The 22547-nt window shown below is 46.9% G+C and overlaps 1 protein-coding gene across 6 annotated transcripts in view; it reads left to right on the top strand.

Annotated features, from left to right (window-relative positions):
• SGSM3 (small G protein signaling modulator 3) overlaps nt 1-22547 on the top strand; it is a 439637-nt gene that overhangs the window by 139068 nt on the left and 278022 nt on the right. For all 6 annotated transcript variants that reach the window (XM_040359570.1, XM_040359574.1, XM_040359572.1 and 3 more), the window contains exons 4-5: nt 9618-9684; nt 9841-10049. In XM_040359570.1, the coding sequence (XP_040215504.1) occupies nt 9618-9684; nt 9841-10049 (276 nt within the window). The remainder of the gene's footprint in view (nt 1-9617; nt 9685-9840; nt 10050-22547) is intronic.

The following is a 22547-nucleotide window of genomic DNA, read 5'->3' as shown; positions in this document are numbered from 1 at the left end:
TCAAATCTTGGGTGATAACTTCCTTCCCTCAGCCAGGGTATGGAAAATGGGTCGTGGATGGTATTTCAGCATGACGATGACCCAAAACACACGGTCAAGACAACAAAGGAGTGGCTCAAGAAGAAATGCATTAAGGTCCTGAAGTGGCCTAGCCAGTCTCCAGACCTTAATCCCATAGAAAATATGTGGGGGGTGCTGAAGAATCAAATTGCGTCAGCCTCGAAAACCTTAATGACTTGGAGAGGATCTGCAAAGAGGAGTGGGACTAAATCCCTCTTGAGATGTGTGAAAACCTGGTGGCCAGCTACAAGAAACATCTAACCTCAGTGATTGCCAACAAGGGTTTTGTCACCCTAAGTCATGTTTTTCGAAGGGGTCAAATACTTTTCACTCATTAAAATGCAAATCAATTTATACCTTTTTTGAAATGCATTTTTCTGGATTTTTTTGTTGTTCTGTCTCTCACTGTTAAAATAAACCTACCTTTAAAACTATAGATCAAGAATGGGGAGGGACTTCTCTGTCGTGGTTCAGACGGATCAACACCCTGAAAATGGACACACTCTCCAAACTTCTATATCTCCTTCAAACGGTCCCCATTATAGTCCCCAAATCCTTTTTCATTTCCCTACGTTCTCTCGCCATTAGATTCTTGTGGAGCCGGGGGTTACCTAGGGTGAAATATAATTTGCTCACCCTCCCAAAATTGCAAGGTGGAGCTGGTTTCCCCGACTTTGAGGCATATCACAAGGCCACCCATGTAGCGCATGTCTTAGAATGGTTACCGCATCCTTTCTTAAAAGCCTCTGTTGGGGGGCGTGGCCTGGACATGGCTGAGTGAGGACGCAGGAACTTGGAGCTCCCGGCCCTGTCCCCTCTTTTACCGGCCAAACTCAGCGAATTTAGGCATGCAATCTGCCAAAAAGACCAAAAGAAGACCTACAGCCCGCACCACCCGTTCCAGCACGAAATCAGGAGATTTACACCGCTTTTTTGGCTCCTCTACGGCGATTCCTCCGGGCGCGAGGGTGGCGGCGCCAAGAGCAAGCCCACGTGGCGGACCAGCGGAGGATCTGGAACAAGACCTCTGGACCTTTCGACCGGAGGAAGCAACACTACACCCCGCTACTCCGGGCACACCCGAGGACCTTTACCCAACTATGGCGACCCTCTCCCCTCCGGCCGGAGGCTCCTCAGCGGAACAGGAGATAAGGGCGCTGCTGCAGGCCCTCCCCACAAGACAAGACATAGAGTCTCTCATCCTTAAGCTGGAGGAGACTCATAGGAGAGACGTCCAGGAGGTACGAGCGGAGATATCTACGCTGTCAGACAGAGTGACCACCGGGGAGGGATCGCTGTCGACCCTGGAGCGGAGAGTGGCGGATCTAGAGCGGGACCGTGACCACCATAGAGAAGCGGCTACTACGCTCCAACTGCACCTGGAGGAGGTCGAAGACAGGAGCCGCCGCAACAACCTTCGGTTGCGGGGGATCCCTGAGACGGTGGAACCCGAGGCCTTGGATGATGTTCTACTGGGCCTGTTCCGCGACTTGCTGGGCAACCCGGCGGAGGTCGTCGAGGTGGACCGTGCACACCGCGCCCTGGGCCCGAGGTCGGCTGATCCGGACAGACCGCGAGATGTAGTGTGTCGGCTGCTGCGCTACACGCAGAAGGAGCGCATCATCCGCGGCGCGTGGGACAGAGGGGAGATCCTCCTGGAGGGTGCAGTGGTGAAGGTGCTCCCGGACCTTTCAAGAGCGACTCTGCGCAGAAGGGCGATGCTGAAGCCCGTCCTGGACCTAGCTAGACAGCGGGACTTTACCTACCGTTGGGGATACCCGCTGGCGGTGACCTTTAGGAAAGATGGAGCAGCCTTTACAGTCCAGTCACCAACGGACCTACCGGCCCTCTTCCGTTTTCTGGATGCGGACCAGATACCGATCCCCGACTGGCTGCAGATACTACCCCGCGCGGCAGGAAGATCAGGTCCCTCAAACTACAGACCGGGAATGGAGAACCGACGGAGGGGACGCGGACGGAGGAGACAGCGAGCCCCCTCAGGAGAGGAACGCCGTGAGTAGGCCTTGGGCCACGATTCCCTGACCCCCCCCAGGCTCCCACCTAATTCGTCCTCCCGATCCCTCCTGTGCCCTTCATTTGATGTCCCGGTGACTCTCCCACGATGGGGTGATGCGGGCTCCAGAACATTGAACACTGCTGTTCACAGCTCCCCGGGGTCTAGGCAGCCACTAGCCACTTAGATCCCTGTTGAGGCCCTCCTCCGGCTCGTACCCTGACCCGAACACTCTAGACTATGTCACCCACACTACTGAGGCCCTGTGGTCTATATTCGGGCATTGGGGGTATACTGCAATAATGGGGCTCCCGCGCTGTTAGAGCGCGCCCCGACCTACCCTATAGATGAACGAGTGCCCCCCACGAGAGGGGGATCCCCCCTGCACCAATGAAGACCTTGCTATCCCAGGGATGTTCACACGAGACAAACGGGGCTTGTCTACCCTCCCTCGACTTGGTTCTTAGGTAGCCTGATCTGTTTTTCATTTTTATTTTCTTTTTTCTGCCCGGGCATGATCTTTTTTTTTTCTTTCTTTATTATGCCTGCCCACCCGTTGGCAATGCGGACCACTGGGGGAAACTTTGAACTCAGGGGAGGGAGACTGCCCCACTGGCCAATGCTCCTGTTGAGAGCAGGAGGAGACTATCAATGGGATATGATTATGTGTGTTGTGATGGGATGGGGGAAGGGAGGTGATGCGGCTTCCCCGGGGGGAGGCACGTAGAGGGGAGAGGAGACTGGCCCTTTACTATACTGAGGAGAGATATGGAGCTGGGAGACGTCATGAACTATTGGGGCGCTGTGAGGGAGAGGACGGGAGGAGTGATTTGACACTACGCGGGAGGGATGCCAGGGAAGATGGGTCATATACATCCCTTACTGGGCCCACTGATCAGTCCCCCTACCGGATGTACCCCCTCGATGTTGAGTGGGGTCCCCCGGAGGGGTGTCTTACGGGATAAGTGCTCCTTATGTTATGTGCCACTGTTTGCCACTTAAATGTTGTTATACGTTATATATGGTTTAAGATTGATTGCATTGCCATACTTATGTTATCTTATTTACGTTGGCCGGGGGGGGGGGTTGGGCGGAGTCGGGAGCTCACAGTGCTGGCTCTGTCCAACCACCGACCCACATAGGCCTGCGCTCGAACTCCGGACTAGTTCTGGTGAGCGCTCTAGCTAGTTAAGCTAATTTAGATTTCTCTACTAGCCACACTCTCTGGTGTCGGCCTTTCTCACTACGCTCTGTATCTTCTCTATTCTCTTCTCTCTCTGTTCCCTATAACTTTCCCATCCCTGGACTCATCCGGGACACTTCCCACTACCTTCCCTTGACCCTCCCTAACATACCCAACCCCCCCCTCTACTCAACACCCTCCCCCACCCCCGCCCACGAGCATGGACGCACTGACAATTGTCTCATTGAACGCTAAGGGCCTAAACACCCCCGAGAAACGCAGGATGCTGCTACAGGAGGTGCGCAGCCTGAGAGCAGACGTGGTAATGCTACAGGAGACGCACTTCAGGGAAGACAGGCTCCCAATCCTAAAAAATAGATATTATCCGACGGTCTATCACTCCTCCTTCTCCGAGGCAAAATCCCGGGGGGTCTCTATTCTGATTGCGGCCGGTGTACCTTGGACACTAGAACGACATACAGAGAGACACCGGGGGACGCTTTCTGTTCCTAAAAGGACGGATAGGGTCGACAGGCGTTACCCTGGCGAGCTTCTACGCTCCTAATGACAACCAGGACACCTTCCTGACGAAACACTTAGACCGACTGACGAGATTTGCCACCGGACAGCTGATAGTGGGGGGCGATTTTAATGTTCCACTATCTCCCCTGGAGGACACCTCCTCGGGGACATCCTCCACATCGGGGAAAATGCGCGGACGCATACAGGCAGCACTTCACGCATGTCAACTGGTGGACACATGGCGTCTATTGCACCCGGGAGAGAAAGACTTTACCTTTTTCTCCAGACCCCACCAGGTATACTCCCGGATAGACTATTTTATGGTCCATCACAGGAACCTGATGGCGGTTAAAGAGGCTAAGATAGGCTCGATAACATGGTCGGACCACGCCCCGGTAATATTAGTATATGCCCTGACGGATAGGGAGACGGAGAGAAGACACCCATGGCGGCTAAACGAATCCCTTTTGCAGGACCCCGAAATACTGGCAGACGTGGTTAAAGAATTGGGACACTATTTTTCCACCAACATTGTACCAGACAATAATCCGGAGGTGGTCTGGGAAGCCCACAAGGCGGTCGTCCGCGGTATTTTTATTAAGCATGGGGCCAGACGGAAAAGACTTAGGACAGAACAACTAACGACATTAATGGCTAAACTAACATCCTTAGAGACGCAACACAAAAAATCGCCGACGAAACAATTGGGATTGGACCTGGACACAGTACGACGACAGGTGACGGACGTCCTTACGTACAAGGCCAAGGCGACCATCCAGATCTGTAGACGCAAGGTTTATGAATCAGGGGACAAATGTGGGAAGATGTTAGCCCGCTCACTGAGGACACAAACTAGTGCAGCATATATACCCCACATCGTTACCACCGGGGGGCAGAGGGTGTCGATGCCACAAGAGATCGCCAGAGAATTCAGAGATTTCTATGACACATTATATAATATACCCTCAGCGACTCAGAACGCCGACGGAGACCCTTCTCGAGACTATTTGACCACTTCAACCATGCCAACACTCCCAGTCGAAGCCAGAGAGATACTAGAGGAACCCATTACCCTGCAGGAGCTTCACGCCGCCCTTGGTAGCACCAAACCGGGCAAGGCTCCGGGCCCTGACGGCCTGACAGTGGCGTACTACAAAGCATTGCTCCCTACCCTAGGCACGCATCTCGTTGAGTTATTTAACGGTCTAGGTCTAGGGGGGAGGCTACATGTGTCCACCCTACAGGCGCAGATAGCCATCATCCCTAAAGAAGGGAAAGACCCCAGTCAGTGCGGTAGTTACCGCCCTATCTCGCTCCTTAATGTAGACCTTAAACTCCTTACCAAAATTGTGGCGACTAGAATCCAACAACACCTGACGAGCCTTATCCACCTGGACCAAGTGGGATTTGTCCCTACTAGGGAAGCTAGGGACAATACTGTCAAAGTCCTCAACCTATTGCACGCGGTGAACACCTCGAAGACGCCATGCGTCTTGGTGAGTACGGACGCCGAAAAGGCGTTCGATCGTGTTAACTGGCGATTCATGTTTGACACTCTAAAACACATCGGCCTGGGACATAGGATGATGAACTGGATTTCGGCGATGTACACAGAACCGACGGCGCGGGTCAGGGCCAACGGGGTGATGTCGGAGTCCTTCCAGATTAGGAACGGAACGAGACAGGGGTGTCCCTTGTCGCCACTATTATTTGCGTTGACCCTCGAGCCATTCCTGAGGCATGTGAGACTGAACACGGATATATCAGGGGTCAAGGTGGGAGAAGGAGAATATAAAGTGTCTGCCTATGCAGACGACCTGATGTTCACACTGACTGACCCTGAGATATCCCTACCGAGTCTGATGAGAGAGTTCGAGACTTATGGGAGACTGTCCAATATGAAAATCAATATAGGAAAGTCAGTAGCAATGGGAGTGGGAATCTCGAACCCCCGCCTAGATCGACTGCGCCACGGCTTCAGCCTACAATGGACGGATACAGCCATAAGCTATCTGGGAACCCGTATCCCTCCGTCCCTCCCCCAACTTTTTAAGCTCAACTTCCCACCACTATTGAAAACCACTCAGAAGCTACTAGACCAATGGACAACCGGCCTGCACTCCTGGTTCGGGAGGTGCGGAATACTTAAGATGTCCATTCTACCTAAATTCACTTACCTTCTTCAAGCCCTACCTATACGCATACCGGCGGAATATTTCAAGCAGGTGCAATCCATGTTTAAAAACTTCCTGTGGGCTGGGAAACACCCCAGGATCCACAAAACAGTGTTGTCTCTACCCAAGGCGTATGGTGGACTGGCTATGCCCAATATCCGCACGTACTACCACGCGGCACATTTAAACAGACTAGTGGACTGGTGTAGACACGGGAACACTAAATTATGGCCCCACATAGAGCAAGCTCAAAGCGACATCCCCTTGCGGAGAGCCCCGTGGTGCGTTACGGGGCTGCCCAAATCTCTACGATCTCACCCGCTGATAGGTGCCACGACCAGTATCTGCGCGAAGCTGCTTACTCAAATGGGGTCACCGCCGGCGAACTCGCCCCTACGACCAGTGCTGGGTAACCCGAATTTTGAACCAGGGCTACGTGATGGTAGGTTCCGAGCGCTAAGAGAGTCGGGTATGTGTCAGGTCTCCCACTTTAGCATAGCAGGCCGCTGGAGGACACCCGCAGAGCTGACAGATCAGGGAGGGAGATTTCAACTAGACTTTATGAGGGCAAACCAGCTGAACCACTTCCTACATACCATGAGACCCCCACAGACAGGGACTCTACCTCTCACACCAATAGAGGAAATATGCTCGGAGACGGGCACATTACCACACGCGCTATCCATCTTACACAACATACTGGTAACACCGCAAGAGGGATATCAACTCCCCTGTATCACAAAATGGGAACAGGAACTCCAATGCACGTTTTCGGCCAAAGTGAGACAGCAGATTCTGACCTTCACACACAAATCCTCTATTTGTACCAAAATACAGGAAACAAACTACAAAATCCTGACTAGGTGGTATCGCACCCCGGCGTTGCTTCACAAACTTTTCAGGTCCACCTCAGAGACATGCTGGCGCTGCCAGGGGGACGTAGGTACGCTGACCCACATTTTCTGGTCATGCCCACTGCTGAAGCCCTTCTGGGCGGAGGTCAGGAGGATATCACAGAAATTTACTGAACGCCAGATCCCTGATGACCCAGCATACCTCTTGCTACACGCTAATACATATCCTACACGCGTATACAAGAAATCGGTTATCCGACACCTTCTAGACGCAGCTAAGGCATGCATTCCAGCTTGCTGGAAATCTCCACACCCACCGACGGTGATGATGTGGCTCCGGAGGGTAGATGATATCAATAGAATGGAGGATCTTATCCTCACAGATCAGGATAGACAGGAATCATATAAAAAGACTTGGCAGTTATGGAATGTGTTCACCTACTCAGATGAAGGACAAGCACTTAGGGGACAGACCTAGATTCCTTGACACAACTTCCCCCCTCTCCAGGGAGGAGTTAACTCTGATACTCGGCGGAACGATGACAGGCCGGATGGCTGGCATGCTCCATGCCCGTGGGCAAATCCCCTCACCCCCCCCCCCCCCTTCTCTCTCTTCTCTTTTTCTTTCCTTCTTTTCATGATGCTGTCGGGAACCTGGCTCCCGAGGCGACAACTTTTCTCCAATCTTCGGATGGGTGGCGGGAGGTGTGACTCCCTGCCGCTCCATTCTTTCCCTGTTTTCTGCTCTCTCGATAACGGAAAAAAGAGGGCGTGTCCGCGGATCCCTGACTTCACACCGCACTCCGTTGCTGGAGGCTCCTTCAGGGCAGAGTCATCACGAGAAAAGATGGTAAGCTCGATGCCACGAGCACGGAACAGACGGACCACGAACTAGGTTACACTTAATACCCTGCCACACTGTACCAGTCTACCCTTGAACGTGTGAAGATGTTACTGTTTATATGCTGTTAATGTGATCCATGTGGACATGCTCTTTGATGTGAGTAAATAAAGAATTTTGAAAAAAAAAGCCTCTGTTGCCATAGAGCAGGATCTGGCTCACGTGGATCTTCGAGCACTACTATGGGGATACAGGATTGATCTAGCACGCATGCCCCCTCCCTCCCTGCTAACACACGCCTCTCTCAGAATTTGGTATAACAGGGGGTTGTGTTCTCTCCTATCCTCCGATCCTTCCCCGCTGTCCAACCTATTTGACAATCCTTCCTTCCCTCAGGGTATCAGTGTACCAACGTAGGTCCCTTCAAAAGGACTGAAAGGCCCCAGGCGTGCTCGTTTGTACATCCAACACTAGGGTCACCGGTGACGCCGGCAGGATCCCACGATTGGCTCTTCATTTATCTACATTCACAAAGCACTTGCATTCCTCTTCCCAAATACACCATCCCTGTACTGAGTTTGAACGGCTGTGCTCCCTTTCGGAGACTCCCAGACACCTTCTCTCGGCCATATATAGCCTTTTACAGACGCTCACACATACCGAGCTACCCTCTTACACCAGAATGTGGTCCACAGACTTGGGTGAGGACATCCCGCGACCAGAATGGCAGACTTCATTTAATTTTACTCACAAGTCCACGATTTCCTGCTACTCACAGGAAAAGAACTACAAGATTCTGTCAAGATGGTACAGGGTCCCCTCCACGTTACACAAAATATTTCCGTCCACCCGGCATCCTGCTGGCGATGCTCTGCTGCTACGGGGACCTACCTACATGTCTGGTGGGAATGTGAGAGGATCCGCCCCTTCTGGACTCGGGTATCTGAGTGTTACAATAAAACTTATGATGAATTATTGGTTCCCTCTCCTAAGTTTGCTCTCTTTTCTATATTGCCGGGATCAGTTACATCACAGAAGCAGAATCTCCTCTGTTTCTTCATGTCCTCAGCGAGACAGCTTATACCTTCCTATTGGAAGTCGACCACCATTCCTCCCTTTTCACACTGGGTTTCAATTATGAACAACACTATGAGAATGGAGGAGATGTTGGCTCTTGACAACGACACTTTTGATAATTATAAACTGCTGTGGCTCATCTGGCTCCACTTCTCTTCCTCTGATGCTCTGGCGAGCATGTTGTCACCCCGGACATGATCGTTCCTATATATTCCTCTGCCCTGGGACAAGCTGGGTTCCTACTCCAGGGTCTTCCTCTCTACACCTGCCCTGCATTGCCTTTCTCCGATTGTCTTATCAGCAATTCATGCTCTTATTTTTGATTCCCACCTAGCTTGTTTCTCTTTTCTCTTCCTTCTTTCCCCCCTTTCTTTTCTCTCTTCCCCTTCTTTTCCTGCCTCTTTGTATACTTGTCTCCTGATCTCTCGTTTTTCATTTTATTTTTCATTTAAATTTTTGCCCTGTTTTGTCATATATTTTTTTTTTTTCTTTTGGTTTTATTTCTCTGCCAAAAATTCTAGTTACAATTCTGCCAAAAACGAAGAGGCCCTTGTGGTTGTATATCATTTTTGTTTACTGTTGCAGTCATTGCTGTTCATACTTTTTTACATGTTGGTAGGAGTCCCGCTGTGGGCGATAGCCATTTGGCTGACTCTTTCCTCAAGCACACTTGTGACTGTTTGGATTGTGACACCTCATGTTTTATGTTCATTATGTTAAAATACCAATAAACATATTTTCAGCTCTAAAACTTTAGACCGATCATTTCTTTGTAAGCGGGCAAACGTATAAAATACTTTTCCCTCAATGTACATATTTGTGGTTCTGAAAAAGTTTGCACAAATATTGCGTTTTCTTCATAGAAATCATTATCTTTCTTTGTAATTTACAGAAGGAGCAGTCTGTAGAGCAGCCAGAGTTCCGCTATGATGAGTTTGGATTCAGAGTGGATAAAGAAGGTAACTCTGATTTAAAATGGGCTTGAGGAAAACTTCATCCTAATGTCTGATGAAGCCTCCATATACATATATTTATCCATAAATTTGTTACTCTACCAAATACATTAATTTGTTTTTTTTCTTTTTTCTTCCCTTTTTTTGTGTTGCATATTGCAGATGGTGCAGAACCTAATTCAAGTAAGCTATTGGGTATCCCACTGACAGAAGACCCCCAGCAGAGGCTGAAGTGGCAAGCCCACCTAGAGTTTACCCACAACCATGACGTAGGAGACCTAACGTGGGATAAGATAGATGTGACACTCCCTCATTCTGACAAACTGCGCTCGCTTGTACTAGCTGGAATTCCTCACAGTATGAGACAACAGGTACACCAGTGCTTGAAGCAAAAGTGTCAACTTGTCTTTAGCAGTCTGTATCAAATTAAACTGTGTCGCATGCTAATCCTACAGCTAACCAAGGCTAGCACTGCTCCCCTTCATAATTCAGTACTCTCCAATAGGGATGAGTCGAACACCCCCCCTGTTCGGTTCGCACCAGAACTTGCGAACACACCAAACGTTCGTGTGAACTTTAGAACCCTGTTAGTCTATGGGACTCGAACGTTTGAAATCTAAAGTGCTAATTTTAAAGGCTAATATGTAAGTTATTGTCCTAAAAAGTGTTTGGGGACCTATGTCCTGCCCCAGGGGGCATGTATCAATGCAAAAAAAAGTTTAAAAAAACGGCAGTTTTTTCGGGAGCAGTGAATTTAATAATGCTAAAAGTGAAACAATAAAAGTATTCCTTTAAATTTCGTACCTAGGGGGGGTGTAAAGTTGGCATGTGAAATAGCACATGTTTCCCGTACTTGGAACTGTCCCTGCACAAAGTGTCATTTCTGAAAGAAAAAAGGTAATTTAAAACCGGACTTGCGGCTATAATGAATTGTCGGCTACCGGCAATTCAGAGAGGATTCATTCAAAAAAAAAAAAAAAAAAAAGCGTAGGGGTCCCCCCAAATTCAATTACCAGGCCCTTTAGGTCTGGTATGGATATTAAGGGGAACCCCGCCGTCAATTTAAAAAAAAGACGCGGGGTTCCCCCCAAATATGCATTCCAGACCCTTCAGGTCTGGTGTGGATTTTAAGGGGAACTCCACCCCAATTTTTTTTTTTTAAAAATGGCGTGGAGTTCCCCCAAAAATCCACACCAGACCCCTTATCCGAGCACGTTAACCTGGCCGGCCGCAGAAAAGAGGGGGGGGACAGAGTGCGGCCCCTCTCCTGAATCGTACCAGGCCACATGTCCTCAACATGGGGAGGGCACGCCATATTTTTTAAAGATTTGGGGTGGAGTTCCCCTTAAAATCCACACCAGACCTGAAGGGTCTGAAATGGATATTTGGGGGGGGGACCCCACGTCATTTTTTTTTTAATTGACGGCGGGGTTCCCCTTAATATCCATACCCAGACCTGAAGAGCCTGGTAATTTAATATATAGATATAGATATAAATATATATATATATATATATATATATATATATATATATATATATATATATAGATAGATAGATACACACACACAATTGTATTTGAATATTATTAAAACTACCTTTCCTTTTCAATCTGCAGCTCTGTAATTTTCTGTGAAATGCAATGCAATATGGCTGCATGGAGGTGTTCTGTACACAGAATGCCCCCCAGCTATGTCATTTTCTATTTGCGTGATTGGCTCACTGTTTTTTTTCCCAGAAGTCTGCACTAAGATGCAAGTCAGATTTCAAGCATTCCCTGCAACAAAAATTTTAATTTTTGGTAAGATACTCCAAATAGGAAATCGCATCTAAAGGGATGCAGGCCCTGCAATTTTTCTCTATAGAGCTTTGCAGGTGCAGCAGCTGACTGATAATTAAGAAACCACTCCCATTAGACTCACTTGTGCACATGGGCACAGACAAACATAAAGGAATTTCACAGATAAACAAAAGGTAGGAATATGCTAAGTTTGTCAAAATTCTTGTAATGTACATCGATCACCTAGAGGGGAATGTATTTTTCGGAACAAAAGTGTAGTTACACTTTAACAAAGAGTAAAATAATTCTACTTCTCTTGGTTTCCTTGAGGAAAAACTACCCTGTTTTTTTTTGTTGTCCATACCCATAATTATCGTTGCTTGATCCAACTGAATGATATTTGTGGGGAAAATACTACTGATCTGGAAACATAATTTTTAAGAGTGCCAGTTTAGAAAATCCACACTTGAAACACTTTTTACAAACGTTTACAACCATTGTGGCTTTTCACCTTAATGCATTCTATGAATTAAGGTGAAAAACCTTCTGTAGTGCTGCAGCTCCCCAGTGCCCCCGTTTCACTTACCTGAACCCGTTCCACCCCCACCCCCCGTGGATGAGCATACCATGGGGGGGGGGGGACGTGCCGAGTCCTGCTTTCTGTTTTAATAGACACGGCAGGTGTCCACGGAAAAGAGAGCAATTCTCTGATGGGGGCACCCGAGAAGAGGAGCCAGGAGTGCCGCGGAAAGGACCCCAGAAGAGGAGGATCAGGGTCACTCTGTGCATAACCAACTGCACAGCGGAGGCAAGTTTGCAAGTTTGACATGTGTGTTTTTTTTTTGTTTTTTTTAAACTGAACCTTTGCAACCCCTTTCAAATGGAATTTCACTTTCTCAATCAACATTGACTTTTTGTCATCATTATGCTGCTAGCATTAGTAAATACATAGGAAAGGGTATCATATTACCCTGGGTTTCCAGACCTAGGCAAATTGGCATACATCTCATAAGGTAAGTATGGGTGGAGGGGGTCTCTCAGATAAGCACACAGTCCTACAAGCATGAACGAAGGGCAGATTGATTCCTGGAAGTAAATGCTACATCATCTGCCCTTTACTCAAGATGGCCACTACCCGAAATGCTAGAGGGTGTTTTTTCTTAGCAAAATGAAGCTTGGGGACATGAATAGATGGATGATTGAATGAGTTTGCTCTGAATATTAAAAATGAATTAAATAGTGTTTTTGGTTCTCAGATGCAGTGTAGTTCCACTTTAAACTGCATGCCAATTTAAAAACTTAGTCTGCCAATGAGGAGAGAAGTGGGCCTGGGCGCAGCTCTGTCTCTGAATGGATATATGGAGCTCTGGCTCGGCTTGGGTGCCCCCTTTTCTAGATGTGGGGGCACTTAGCAGGAGGGTGGGGCCAAGAACACCAAAGAGGAGGATATGGGCTGCTCTGTGCAAAACCACTGCACAGAGCAGGTAACTATGAAATGTTTGTTACTTTTACATAAAAAAACACAAGACTTTAGTATCACTTTAATGATTTATCACAGGTCCAGATGGATACACGTCCATCTAGTTGAACCAATAGTAACAGAAAATAACTAGAATACATAGAAAACCTCCTTGTACTGAATAGAACTAGGTGATACTCCTGCGCTGTGTAGGATAAATGGGAAAAGGAGGGAGGTGATGGGGGGCCAGGGAATGGGTGTGGGCACTGCAGCAAACAAAGAAAAAATCTGTCCAATACAGACAGTGAATAGTGATTAAAAAGTGTATATGTCTGCGCTGTGAATTAAACTAGTGTTATAAGTGAGCAAAAGGAAGGGGAGGGGGGAGGGGTGAAGTAGTGTGAACTTGGGAAGTGAAAAACTATGCAGACAGAAAATGGAAGGGACCTATGTGACAATCTATAAGTACAGTCCTAACTGGACCGTATTAAAAATCCATGGTGAAAATGCTTCGGTGAAAAAACCATATAAGTGATGAAGATAAAAATATATGAAATATATATGATATGCAAAAAGTCCCGGATTAGTCCAAGTAAATACAAAACAGTTCCAGGTGAAATTAATGGAGTAAGTGGATGGTTGAAAGTGAAAACAAAATCCAAATGCACGTGGGTGGAAAATGTGCAGTTTGATCAAATCCACAACAGCATGCAGCCCACACCATAAGTGATCTTGTCAGCTTACCTCCCAGCTGTCACTTAAAGCCAAAGATAATTACCAATACTCCAAATTCCTGTTAGATGGCTGTCACTCTGTGTACTCATCGGTGATTGGTCATACATAAGGGAGAAAAAATATGAGGTGTAACCTGGTTCTTCTATCACATATGAGGAAAAGGGGTGTAGCCAAGGTGGGTAAGTATACACTTACACTACTTACACAACGTGTAAGAAAAGGGAGCCTATCTCCACGAGCGCCGAGCTCGTCTCTCTGACTTCTCTCCGTCTCAGCTCCAATCCCTCAGTGTCCTCCAAGCCGATTGCTCGTGGTAAGATGGAAGAAACCGGGGTAGGGAGAAGTGAGAGAGGGGGGGCACATCGCGTGAATGGTACAACAAAAGTATATGGAAACACAAAGGTGCGGTAAAAAACTCACATGGAGCAGTGATGGAACGATCGCAAATCCACGAGCGCCGCGCTCGTCTGCCGTCCGTCTGGTGCACCAATCAGGAGCAGCACCAGACGGACGGCAGACGAGCGCGGCGCTCGTGGATTTGCGATCGTTCCATCACTGCTCCATGTGAGTTTTTTACCGCACCTTTGTGTTTCCATATACTTTTGTTGTACCATTCACGCGATGTGCCCCCCCTCTCTCACTTCTCCCTACCCCGGTTTCTTCCATCTTACCACGAGCAATCGGCTTGGAGGACACTGAGGGATTGGAGCTGAGACGGAGAGAAGTCAGAGAGACGAGCTCGGCGCTCGTGGAGATAGGCTCCCTTTTCTTACACGTTGTGTAAGTAGTGTAAGTGTATACTTACCCACCTTGGCTACACCCCTTTTCCTCATATGTGATAGAAGAACCAGGTTACACCTCATATTTTTTCTCCCTTATGTATGACCAATCACCGATGAGTACACAGAGTGACAGCCATCTAACAGGAATTTGGAGTATTGGTAATTATCTTTGGCTTTAAGTGACAGCTGGGAGGTAGCTGACAAGATCACTTATGGTGTGGGCTGCATGCTGTTGTGGATTTGATCAAACTGCACATTTTCCACCCACGTGCATTTGGATTTTGTTTTCACTTTCAACCATCCACTTACTCCATTAATTTCACCTGGAACTGTTTTGTATTTACTTGGACTAATCCGGGACTTTTTGCATATCATATATATTTCATATATTTTTATCTTCATCACTTATATGGTTTTTTCACCGAAGCATTTTCACCATGGATTTTTAATACGGTCCAGTTAGGACTGTACTTATAGATTGTCACATAGGTCCCTTCCATTTTCTGTCTGCATAGTTTTTCACTTCCCAAGTTCACACTACTTCACCCCTCCCCCCCTCCCCTTCCTTTTGCTCACTTATAACACTAGTTTAATTCACAGCGCAGACATATACACTTTTTAATCCTTGTACTGAATACTGTACCCGTTGTTGATATAAATAAAGCATGAACTTATTTGCTCCAGCGTGGGGAATATAAATTCCTTTCTGACCCCCCAGGAGGGCAATCAAATATTCTCTGGATAAACTATTTCAGGTGTTATTACCTATAAATGTTAAAAACTAGTTCTATTTTGTGTATTCAGGAATGTATCCAGCTCTTTTAAAAAAAAAATGCACTATATTATCAAGTATTGGGAAGCCTGCCTTTACATGCACGCACTTTAATGGCATCCCAGTCTTAGACCGCGTACACACGATCAGTCTAAACCGATGAAGACGGACTGAAGGACCGTTTCATCGGTCCAAACCGACCGTGTGTGGGCCCCATCAGTCGGTTATCCTTCGGTCCAAAAATTTAGAACTTGCTTTAAAATTCAACCGATGGATGCCTAACCGATAGGTCAAAACCGATGGTTAGTACGCAAAAGCATTGGTTAAAAACATGCGCATGCTCAGAATCAAGTCGACGCATGCTTGGAAGCATTGAACTTCATTTTTCTCTGCACGTCGTTGTGTTTTACGTCACCGCGTTGGACTCGATCGTTTTTTTAACTGATGGTGTGTAGGCACATCAGACCATCAGTCGGCTTCATCGGTTAACCGATGAAACGGTCCTTCAGTCCGTTCTCATCGGATGGACTGATCGGGTGTACAGGGCTTTAGTCTGTAGGGTTTAATATTGAGTTGCAACGAGTGGCTAAAAGCATATATTGTATCAATCTATCAAAACAAATGGTGATTATAATGACTCGCGTGAATGACTGTATATCGGACAGTGTCCTAGAAAAATAAAAACCATGTCACTATGACGACGTCCAGACATTAATATTTAATGCACAGATAAGGATTTCCGCATCACTTTATAATCACTGTTAATGCATGCTAAGATGTGTAGCCCACATAATCCCCAGGTCAGAATACTTTCAGATGGAGCAGATTACCCCCTGGTCCACACAGTCCTGTGTAAAGCTGTTTGGTATGTCTATTTGGGAGACACTGAAAAAAGGGCTAATATATCGATGCAGGGGCATCTTCAAGCAATAAGGTAAATTTAAGCACTATAGTAATATGTTCAACAGTTCACAAGAAGTCAATGTTAAAACTAGCATATTGTTCGGTAATTGGAGCGGGGGGAGAGAAAAAAACTTGCAGATTGCCAATCCAGCCTCTGTGGCAAAGGTTAAATTCAAATCCATGAAAAAACAGTGTAGCTGACTATATTGGATTACTTGATATGAAAGGGAGCAAACAAATCTTGCCATACCCCTATGAGTTCACTGGAGATGCTGTTGTAACATTCATATCGGCTGTCATGAGGGAATCCTCAGATCTTCAATCAGCTCCAGCTCATGTATCATAATACATAGATCTTGTATGCCAATTGCCCGTCAGCAGGGCCGCCATCAGGGGGGTACAGGCAGTACACCTGTAAGGGGCCCGGATGGCATCAGGGGGACCATGCCTGAAGCTGTGTAAGGGGCCCCAGAATTCCTGATGGCGGCCCTGCCCGTCGGATAGTGCAGCATAGAGGGTGGGTTGTATGGGTGCCAGTATTTTTTTTTTTTTGTTTGCCTGTAACCGTTTCTTTGAGTCTATAACACGCTGCAAACTGCATGCAGCAGTTGTTCAAGGGGCTCCATGGATTTCCCCGCTAGCATTGCAAGTTCATTGGGGCATAAGCTGCAAGTGTCCTATAACGTATCCGTGATGTCAAGGCGTTTCGTTTACACGCAAGTGTAGCGTCGTCAGGGTGACTGGTACCCAACCGTGTTCTCCCTAAATACAGTGAATTTGCACGGGAGGGGCTGCCCACTAATTTGTTTTAAAGTGACACTATAAATCTTTCCAATCATCCATTGTGTGCCATGTTCCATCGGTCAAAACAGACATTTGTCCTTTTAGCTGTACACAAAGGGTACAAGCCATTTTATCTATATGGCTTAAACATGGGAGATCTTGTGCAGGTCAAAGACCATTCACAATTCAGTAAACATAGTTAACATAACAAACAAATGGTAAACATAGACAGGGAGGGAGGTATTACTAGTATCTCATTTAATCTCCCAAAAATAACTGACAATTCAGCGTTTAAAGCGGAGTTCCAGCCTTTTAATGTTAACAAAAAGTATAGCTGCTGACTTTTAATAAACGGACATGTATCTGTTCCACGGTCCAGTGATGCAGCCGCATGGAGTGTCGCTCCTCTCCTCGGCACCTCCATTCACACTCTGGGCACCCGGCTGTGACCGCTTTCGGCTTCACGGCCAGGCACTCACTGCACATGAGCGAGTCGCGCTGCGCTCACGGAGTGGACAGGCGATAGGCTAGAGGGAGGGGCAGAGGAGGAGCCGCCTAGGTGGAAGTCCCACTCCTAACAAAGCCCCAACCCCCCCCCCCCCCCAAAATGTAAGGGGACGAGGAGTGCTTAAAGCGGAAGTTCCACTTTTGGGTGGAACTCTGCTTTTACCTCAGTGGGACCAAAGCGCTTTTGAAACAAGAACATATTGAAATCTCCTCTTCTGGGGAACAGCATAGATTCCCTTGATCTTCGTGCCCCCCAAGCTGCCCCATGTACCTTTTTGCAAATGCTTAGCCAGGGGCTTCTCGGGGGGCCTTCTCCATTTTTCTTATATGCTCACCGATCCTAATGCAAATGTATTGTTTTTATTGTTCTGGGTGATGGGACTCTGTCTGTGATATACTGTGTCATTCACTTGAGGCATTGTACTCACTATTTTTTTGATACAATAAATACATACTTTTAGCCACTCATTACAAGCCCATTTTTGCTATTTTTATTAAAAGCTTGGCGACCCCTTCTGGGAGCTTTACTCCTAATTAGTAGGTGACTGCCCTCTTGTTGTATATGCTTTTTGTGTTAGTTGGCAAACACCCAACAGGTGAGCAGACCATTTAAATTGTGGCAAAATATACACCCCAAACTCGCTCATCCATGTCTTTATTGACCTAGCTTTGTGTACTGATCCAAATCGTTTGCTCATTATGCCTTTCTCTTGCAGGGTTTTTTTTTTTAGAAAACTTTCAGAGGGTTTACTTCCTCTTTAATATGAGCACTTTTGATTTCTCCCATAGACTTTTAAAGGGTATTCCGCGGCTTTCGAATTTGCCGTGAACACCCCAAATTGTTCGCTATTCGGCGAACAGCCAATGTTCGAGTCCAACTCATGTTCGACCCGTACATAACGCTCATCCCTAGCGGCTATAGCAGCCACTGGCACTAATCGCAAGTGAATCTGGCAGGCTGGTTGTACCCAAGTTGATTGATCAGCTTGGTACATTTAGCCTGCCCACACGCGGTCTAGATCTCGGCTGGTTCCTGCTGAACTGGCCAAGATTCAAACAGTCTATTGCCGGTCGTATTCTCATAGCAAAGGTCCTCTATACCTCTTATCAATTTGGTTGCCCCACTCTTTCTTCAGTTCCCCAATGTCCTTTTTTTTAAACTGGTGCCCAAAACTAAACTGTATATTCCAGATGAGGTCTTACTAATGATTTGTACAGTGGCAGAATTTTGACTCTCTTGACTTTATATCTCTTTTAATACAAGATGGTATGTATTGACAAATAGAGAGTTGCATTCAATGAGTGTGAGAGCCTGAGTTTGACTTGGTGTTACCCTCTTGCAGAACTCAGATGGAGGAGAGAGAATCAGCAAATAAGCCATGATGCTGTGCTTAAGTGCAAATAGGAGAGAGCAGAGTGTCAGAGAGATAAGCTCATTAATGTGTTGCTTTTTCTTTCACTGTCTAGTCAAGAGCTGGGGCAGGGACTAGACCTGTAATTACTACCTTACTGTAGCAAAAAAATCAGGTCTCTTGTCCTGCCAGACAAGGCTGCACAGTGTTGTACATATTGTTTTGGTGTAACATTGTGTAAATGCAGCCGATTCATTTGAACGGCTGCTAAATGCCCCAAAATACACTAGAAAAGGTCACGCAGTATTTTCTGTAAAGCAGCACACCACAACGTAGAGTGATTTATTACTGTACGTTTGGGTCAATATTTGATAAATAGGTCTCCAATGCTTCCCCCCTCAGAGGTGCACGAGACATACAGTTCCCTGTAAAATTGAGAAAAGATATGTAAGATATCTCCTGAGTCACATACTTCCACCCCGTGCCTGTCACAATCACTTTTTATGCATATAAGGACATAATCCGGTCAGGCCATGTATGCCAGCAGTCTATTGTCCTTTTCCCCGAGCTCCAAATATGCACCACCTTTTGAGCAAGTTCAAGTTTAGTGGTCTGCTCAGTCAGGAGTACATGGTATTCCCTAGTTTTCCCCTGCAAATCCAGCAATTGCCTCCCTAGTCGGGGTCCTAGCATATTCTACCTCCACTAGTGACACCTCTGCTTCCTTTTCTTTCACCTCAGAGGCGACCTGCTTCTTGAACCCACTCACTTCCATCAATAAACCCCTCTTAGAGTGGCTTTGAAGGCCTCCCACTGAAGGAGGGGTGAATCCACTTTCTCATTCTCTACCCAAAAGGTACCACTAGCCTGAGTACATTTAATCTTTATATATTCCTCCTGTAACCAGCTAGTTTCCATGCGCCAGTGGTGGGTCCCAGGTTTAGGCCAGAACCTAAGGTCGAGTACGATGGGAGAATGGACGGACAGTGCTCTAGGAAAATATGCTCACTTACTCCAGTCCATCCCCCTCAGTAAGCACAGTGTCTATTCTGGACAGTGATTTATGCGTTTCAGAAAACCAATAGTATTCCTTGGTGTCTGGGTGATGAAACCGCCATACATCCCGGAAGCCATAGGTAGACAACTATCCCGCCAAGGGGGCCGGTGTCCCAGGAGATGCCCTTAACCTATCTGTAACGGCACCCCAAATACGAAAGGGGTTGACGCCGTTTAGGAGATTCCCTTTCCGAACACAAGGCAGCTACCGACACACCACAGTCAGGCGAACGAGACCCATAAGAATAATTCTTCCCCAGATACGAGACACAGCTCTGTATGAGGTTCAAGCAGGTCTGACACTTTATTGAGAAATACAGGCTCTTATATACAATTTAGGATACTGCAGTAACCACAGGAGATATGGCCCGGATCCACCCACAACATCACACAATGGTTGCATAACGAGCCACCAATACACATTATTCTGAGTGTCAATTCATCCCTTGGTGGACAACAGGTGAGCTAATTAACTACAGCTGATGATCCAGACACATGACCTTTAGGCTAGCCTTGCCGTCTCCTAAACTTCAATCCACATCTCCACAGTAGCAGACTTAATTGCCACAATAGACAATAGAAAGCATTCACACCCCTCCTCATCACAGCAAGCTTATAGTACACAACACACAATATACATACAATGTATACCGCATTCAATCTGACTTGCACAGATCATAGTGGGGTTCTCATTCACCCTGTGCCCCTATTGGAGACACGGGGTGATCTACACATAAGAGGCGTCGGGGAATCTGAAACAAGAGCATCTCCTACTTTCTAAGAGCTTTTGGGTTCCACGGGCCCTCCCGTTAAACTATCCATAGTCGGATCCGCCACTGCATTATAATCCCCCATAATGAAAATCTTCCCTTCCGCTATCTCATACGTAGCCTGTAACATATATAGATGAGAAAGTGTGAAGGGAGAAGAAACATATAAATTCACAAACTTAGGGCACTTATTCGTTATTTTGACAACCAGAATGACATATCTTTCCTTAACCACTTGGCCCCTAGGGTACGTCATATGCCGTCCTGGGCTTTGTGGTGGTATATCTGAATGATGCCCACCGCTACAGGCATCATTCAGATATTGCCAGTTTCATTTGGCGATTCCCTGCACCATCAGAATGATCATAGCAGCTGAAGGGGACGCCCCCCCCCCCCCCTCCTGCCACCTTCAGGTTCTTCTCCTGACTCACTGCTGCGATTGGTGAGACGGAGAATGGATATGCCGGCCGCAGGATGATGATCACAGGGATTTCTGGTTGACCAGATGGTCTCCGGAGTCTCTGATTGTCGGAGGCCAGGCGCAATGTTATGATGTCACGCCCGGCCTCTGCATTAAAAAAAAAAAAAGGTGCCACTTTGGCTGTGAAGCAGTGATCTATTTTTTTTTTATTTTTTAGGCTTCCCAGCCTAGTGGTGAGATGTGGGGTCTTATTGACCCCATATCTCACTGTAAAGAGGACCTGTCATGCCATATTCCTATTAGAAGGGATGTTTACATTCCTTCTAATAGGAATAAAAGTGATCAAAATAGATTTCTTTTAACTACTAGCCGACCAGCCACCGTCATTATACGGCGGCAGGTCGGCTCTCCTAGGCGAGAGCCCGTAGCTATACGTCCTCTCTTTTAGCCGCCACTAGGGGGCGCGTGCCGCCGGGCACATGCGATCGCTCGGTACAGAGCAGGGAACGGGAGCTGTGTGTGTAAACACACAGCTCCCGGTCCTGTCAGCGGGGGAAATGCTGATCTTCCGTTCATACAATGTATGAACCGAGGATCAGTGTTTCCCCTAGTGAGGCCACCCCCCCCCACAGTAAGAACACACAGAAGGAACATACTTAACCCCTTCCTCGCCCCCTAGTGTTAACCCCTTCCCTGCCAGTGGCATTTTTATAGTAATCCAATGCATTTTTATAGCACTGATCGCTATAAAAATGCCAATGGCCCCAAAAATGTGTCAAAAGTGTCCGAAGTGTCCGCCATAATGTCGCAGTACCGAAAAAAAAATCGCTGATCGCCGCCATTACTAGTAAAAAAAATATATTAAGAAAAATTACATAAAATACCCCCTATTTTGTAAACGCTATAACTTTTGCGCAAACCAATCAATAAACGTTTTTTCCTATTTTTTTACGAAAAATAGGTAGAAGAATACGTATCGGCCTAAACTGAGGAAAAAAAATGTTTTTTTTATATATTTTTGGGGGAAATTTATTACAGCAAAAAGTAAAAAATATTTTTTTTTTCAAAATTGTCGCTCTATTTTTGTTTATAGCGCAAAAAATAAAACCGCAGAGGTGATCAAATACCACCAAAGAAAGCTCTATTTGTGGGAAAAAAAGGACGCCAATTTTGTTTGGGAGCCACGTCGCACGACCGCGCAATTGTCAGTTAAAGCGACGCAGTCCAGAATCACAAAAAGTACTCTGGTCTTTGGGCAGCAATATGGTCCGGGGGTTAAGTGGTTAAAGTGTCAAAATAAATTGTATTCTCTAGGGTCTTTGCTAAAAAAAAAAAAAAAATATGATTTTTACATGTAGAAGCTAAGTGTTTGAATTGGCCCGGGCCTGAAGTGGTTAATATCCCGATTTAATCACCTATATAACTATGGGCATTGCTTTGGTAACCAAGGTAGATACCCCGTTTGCATAGGAGAAGAAACTGGCATGGTAAGCCACAGCAATATGGGCACTCCTGAGAGGGAGAACCCTGGCGCCTTGTAAGTGAATCTCC

Source organism: Rana temporaria, chromosome 7 (genome assembly GCF_905171775.1).
Source record: "Rana temporaria chromosome 7, aRanTem1.1, whole genome shotgun sequence".
Classification (NCBI taxonomy): Eukaryota; Metazoa; Chordata; class Amphibia; order Anura; family Ranidae; genus Rana; species Rana temporaria.
This window is presented reverse-complemented; position numbering and strand designations above follow the sequence as displayed.